Source organism: Coffea arabica, chromosome 9c, assembly GCF_036785885.1.
Source record: "Coffea arabica cultivar ET-39 chromosome 9c, Coffea Arabica ET-39 HiFi, whole genome shotgun sequence".
Classification (NCBI taxonomy): Eukaryota; Viridiplantae; Streptophyta; class Magnoliopsida; order Gentianales; family Rubiaceae; genus Coffea; species Coffea arabica.
Window position 1 is genome coordinate 28,123,439 of NC_092326.1, and position 6,092 is coordinate 28,129,530.

The 6,092-nt window shown below is 40.4% G+C and overlaps 1 protein-coding gene across 1 annotated transcript; it reads right to left on the reverse strand.

Annotated features, from left to right (window-relative positions):
- Positions 1-333: 333 nt before the first annotated feature.
- LOC113708294 (uncharacterized) lies at positions 334-5,432 on the reverse strand. The gene is made up of 2 exons (XM_027230754.2): positions 4,802-5,432; positions 334-530 (listed from the first exon to the last, which is right to left on the reverse strand). Exons 1-2 carry the CDS (start codon positions 5,430-5,432, stop codon positions 334-336), a joined length of 828 nt encoding a protein of 275 aa, XP_027086555.2.
- Between the last annotated feature and the right edge of the window lie 660 nt (positions 5,433-6,092).

Below are 6,092 nucleotides of genomic sequence, written 5' to 3' on the forward strand. Positions count from 1 at the left end.
AATCGATAAAGTCAGATTTGAATCCTAAGCAATGAACTCAAGAATTCAAGAGTAAGTTCGATTAAGAACTTGAAAGGAAAATTCCTCACGATTTCTGGTTGTAAAATATTCTGTCTTTTACTCATACAAGAGGTACCTTTTTATAGGCTAAAACTAGGGCAAAAATCCGGCCCACATAAACCTGGAAGAAATTCGGTCCGCGTAAAGAGCTTAAAGAGCCAGCTCCTTAAGGCTTTCCGATAAGGCCCAATAAGTAATAAAATACTCAACGCCTAACAACTACTAAACTAGACAGTCTTAAAACAGCTACTAACTAATCTACCAAGTAGGAGATCATTCTTGCACTTCAAATGTACAAGTGAGCAAGGTAACTTCATGGTTCATCAATTCTTCAAACTTAGCCTGCTCCTTGCTTGTATGGTGAATAATCAAGGTTCTTAAAGCTTCCTTCACCTTCTTGGATCTTGATCTTGTCATCGGACCGTCAATGTTGTCCTGGACCCAAGGTTGAAGTGGTTGCACACCCGTATCTGCATCACCCCATATATTACTTGAAATGTTGATCTAGTATATACGTGGTTTTTCACTTGATTTGAACAAGAAAACCTTGTAGTCTTTGAAGGAAAATACGAGATATGTTTGTTGGAAATTTGACAGGTGGAGTAATGATTTACGAACTCAATTGTAGTTGCTTTTGAACTTGGGTCTTGATGGAATTTTGATGCCTTATTCCTTTTCACATGCTCTACTATACATGTTGAGTTCTTGATTTTTACAAGAGAGAAACATGTGAAATTTGGGAGTGGGAGTTGGATGGGTTGTTTGAGACTTGAATGTAATCTGTACTCTCTTATGGTATATTGATGGATGGAATCGACATGCATGCGTGTACTTATATTTGGTCTCAGGACTCGAGAGGGGGCAAGTGGATGATCCCAAGGCGAAAGTGTACAGTTCTCACTAAATCGGTGAGTGTTCTAAGTGTATGTGAGGACTATATGTTTTGCTTGATTAATGATTAATGTGTCTGGTTGATTGATACTGCTATATATCTTGAACTGCAAATGAATAAATAAGTGTGTACTTTATTGCACTCGATTTAACTTGACTGATCTCTTGCTATCTTGTTTACAAGTGAACTGATATATATGTGTATGACTTAAAAGTCAACTAGAGATGTTATCTAATCGACTATACTGCGTACTTGGGATCCCAAACCCCATCGGCTAGTTAGTTGAATCGAACAAGCAAGGGTTTGGTTGAGATGATTGATGAACCATAGGTCGTGTTTATTATTACTAGATTCAGTATATTCGAGTATTACGTCTCTTGTTATATATTTGGCATTTGGGCCAGATAGGGGGATGATCGGTGGATGGAAACTGGCATTAAGCGGTAATCTACAGATATTGTTTATTACTGAATTTCAATAGTTGACGGAGTGCCAACGAACTCGAAAAACGCTACTGTTGAACTGGCTTGCAAGAGCCGACTGTATTCTTTTAGTTGCAAGTGAAATACTGAACGGGACTAAGTGCTACGTCTGGAAACAGATGGGAGCCATCTCTAGAGTCCATATCAGTATAGTATCCTTTGATATTGATTGTACTATTTGTTAAGAATTGTTTCACAAATTATCCTATTATTAATGGGTTTGTTATTCCTGTTATATTACTGAAGTGTGAAATTGAGTGTTTAAGGTTACCTGTTTTCTTAGAACCTCACTAGGCACAAGCTCACCCCTTTTTGTTTATTTTTCTTAATAGGGGTTGGAAACATGGAACTGGAGAATAGTGAGTTTGAGAGTTGAAGTCTTTGTTTTAAGTAAATTGGCATCCTAGTTGTACTTAGTGAATTGATTGAACAACTTGTATTTTGATCCGTTTAGTTGTACACATAAGTATCGTTGATTTGGAAAGTTGGATGGTTTGTAATATTTAATTGTAGTGTTTTAATGCTTACTTTGGAGTTAATGCTATTGAACGAAAGATTTGAGTGAATCTAGATAAGAGTTAGGTAGGCAGTCCACTAAACATTAAAGTACACTCTAGGGGGAGGTGGGGTCGTCACAAGCATCATCTCAAAGGCTTCTGTGACGACCCCATCTTCCCCTAAGGCGAACCAGAGGGGTCGACGGACCGCCTGCCCAACTCTCGCCAGGACTACGGGTCGCAAACAAATCGAATTTCGTTTAATATATAAAGGAAAATTCAACAAAGTGAACGATTTATCCCATTAACTTGTTCCTATAACCATAATATCATTATGCAAGAAAGTATGGCGCTCGAGCACTTCAATCGGACAAGAAAACGAAAAACGAAAATTTGCCGCGGATGAACAGTAACCGGCCACGTCACTATCCAGCCAAAATCTGGCCGGATACCAGGCCAGATTCTCGGCCGGATAGGAGGCCGAGGCTAGACCCCAAAGGGGTCGAAATTCCCCTGTCAATCCGGCCGGAAATCCGGCCGGAAGTTGGCCGGATTGCTTCTGCCGGATTGCCACCCGAAGCCAAAAACCAAATTTTTTTCTTTTTCCCCTGCATATCCGGCCTTGTATCCGGCCAGAAATTGGCCGGATTCTCGGCCGGATTCGTGAACAGTAACCTCGTCAAAATTCTTTTCTACCTTTGTTCGAAAACAGTTCTTGTATAAAATGCTTCCAACACACAATGCAATCAATCCAAGACCTGATATAGGTATATATACATGTCATATACACATGAGGGGAATTTCATTATACAATTCCAAAAGTACTTGAATTCAAATACACCAAGGTTTTGAAATGTACGAGGAGCTATTCAAAATTAACTACATAACTAGCTCAACCCTTTTCAAAACTTGAGTCCAACAGTGTCCCTGTAAGGAAAACAAAACAACGGGGGTGAGCTTACGCTCGCGAGGTACCAATTTCACAAGTCATACAATCCATCGAACACACACATAAGTGTTTTTCTGAACTCAACCATGTATAAAAGGATACAGTCGGCCCTCAAGGGCCGTTTTCCGATTTCCATACTTGATCATATTCGTTGACACTCCGTCAACCATTGAAGATAACCAAGAACCGTAGACACCTCTTCTCACCGTTTCCTTCCACCATTCACCCCCTAATCGGGCCCGCACACCTCATAGTTTCAAAAGGTAATACTCGAGTATACCACAAGGTCGAGGAGTTAACACTCCACTCGCCTATTAGTGTCCCAAAGGCTCGTTAACGAATCGCCCAAGCCCTTGCCGGCCCGACTCGAATAACGGTCTAAGGGAATGAGCTCAATTTTCACAGTAATAATAGGGCATAGCCCTAGCAATTATCAACCCATATACACATGAAATTCAACAGTTCAACAGTAACAGTAATGCACATAAGTGGTCAAGAGCGATAAAGTACACCCTCGACCTATTCAAATCACATAGCAAGTACATTCAACCATTGTATGGTACACTCACCAAGCAATCAAGTAAATCACACGTTCGAGTCAGGAGTAGGTCCCGGTCCACCGGTACGACCTAAAACAAGCAAGCAAACATATTTGAGACTCAATCACGAGTCAACGTACAAGTTAAACTTACTAATACAAGTTACTCAAAATAACAAGTAGAGCAACTAAAGTGTGGAATGGGAACAAACTCCCCAATTCTTCCATTTCTATTCCTTTCCTTCTCAATTCAAGACCACCCATATTTCTAACCAATTGGGCGGCATTTCCCCTTAATTTCTTCACATTTCCAACCTAAGGAACAACACCCAACTTATACCAAAACACTTATGAGTCATAAATTAGTCCATTCACCTCATTTGAAACACAATACAATCAAATACACATCAATTGCTAGCATGAAAACCATACATGGAAAACCCCAATTTCACCAAACCCTAAAACCGAAATTTTCCCACAAATGCTAAAATCTTCCACAATTAACCACCATTAACACACAAAGGTTCTATACCAAGCCATATAAATCCATCACACTCAACTCAACCATGAGATATCATATAAACCAGAAAATTCCTCAATAAATAGAAAATTGACATAACTCAACCATAAGTCTTGAAATAATCCACAAAATGGCATCTTTAATCACTATCACCTATCAATTCCATCTTACAAACAACAAAGAAACAATTCCATATTTATTTACCTTACAAATACTTGATACAAGGTAGATGAAAGTCCCTCTCTTCAAACAAAATCCACCAAGTACTTCAAACACTCCTAGCAAGCAAGTTTTATGGAAAGATTTGGGAGATTAATGGTTGGTTTACAAGATTTGGCAAGGAAGTGAAGCAAAAGTTGAAGAGCTTCTCTTTCTTTTTCTCTCTAGAGCAGCCGGCCAAGAAGGTAAGAAATGAAGAGGAATTTTGGTCAAAAATTGAATTAGTAAAGGTGTAGGAAAAGTCAAAATCCAAGGTCCAATGAAATTGCAACATTTGTCTTTCAAGTTTATCTCTTCCTTTTGTCTTACAACACTTAATTAAACCAACTAACCTCTAATTAACTCATAACACTAGGTCATAAAGCTTCCGTATATAAAATTTCCCAAAGCTACATTTAACTGTACCGATCGCCTTAGTGGGTCCCGCGACCACTGTACACCCTTAATAGCACAGAAATTGACCTAAACCCAGAAAATGATGCAAAATTCATATTTTCTCATAAAATTCCCCAGAAAATCCACAGATAAAAGAAAGCCCCAAAATTAGACCCAAAAGCCCAAATTAAATGCCATGAAAATAAGAAAATTTTCGGGGGTCTCACACTCTCTCCCTCTTGGAGAATTTGGTCCTCGAAATTTCTCACCTGAATCACTAAACAGTTCGGGATATTTGATTTTCATCTCACTCTCCATCTCCCAGGTTGCCTCCTCGACTCCGTGGTTTTTCCACAGAACCTTCACCAGTGGAATTTGTTTATTCCTCAGTTCCTTAACTTTCCTATCCAGCACTTGCACAGGTTTTTCTTCATAAGAAAGGGCCTCGTCAACTTCAATCTCTTCCGGCTGGACCAGGTGAGTTGGATCGGGGTAATACTTTTTGAGCATCGACACGTGAAATACATCATGAATCCGTGACAGGCTCGGCGGCAATTCAAGTCGGTATGCTACTTTTCCAACCCGTTGAAGGATCGGAAAAGGTCCCACGAATCTGGGTTGGAGTTTCTTTCCTCTGCCGGCAGTGACACTCCGCAATGGGGTAATTTTCAAGAATACTTGGTCTCCTACTTCAAACTCCAGGTCTTTCCTTCGATTATTGGCGTAGCTCTTCTGGCGACTTTGGGCTGTCTGGAGTCTTTGACGGATTAACTTAATCTTTTCTTGTGCATCCTCCATCCAAGGGATGATAGTAGGGTCTAGGATCTTCTTTTCTCCTACCTCATCCCAGTATATCGGTGAACGGCACTTTCGCCCGTAAAGAGCTTCGTACGGTGCCATTTGGATTGATGAGTGGTAACTATTATTATAGGCGAACTCTACTAACGTCATGTGCTGTCCCCAATTACCTCCGAAATCTACGATACACGTTCATAACATGTCTTCGAGGGTCTGAATCGTTCACTCTGATTGTCCATCTGTCTGAGGGTGATAAGTAGTACTCAAATTCAGCTTCGTCCCCAAGGTCTCCTGAAACTTTTGCCAAAATCTGGACACGAAACGAGGGTCTCGGTCGGAAACGATGCTCAGGGGTACTCCATGTAATCTTACAATCTCTTCCAAGTATACCTGAGCTAACTTATCCATGGAATACTTCATATTCACAGGTAGGAAATGAGCCGACTTGGTCAATCGATCAACGATTACCCAAACGGCATCATATCCTTTTTGAGTTCTAGGTAGTCCAGAAACGAACTCCATGGTGATATGTTCCCATTTCCATTCGGGAATCTCCAAAGGCTGCAGTAGTCCCGAAGGCTTCTGGTGCTCAGCCTTAACTTGCTGGCACACTAAACAGGTTTGTACGTACTGAGCTATTTCTCTCTTCATCCTGTCCCACCAGTACAATCGTCACAAGTCATGATACATCTTGTTACTTCCTGGATGGATTGTATACTTAGATCGGTGAGCTTCCTCCAAAATTTCCCTTCTCAACGCTTC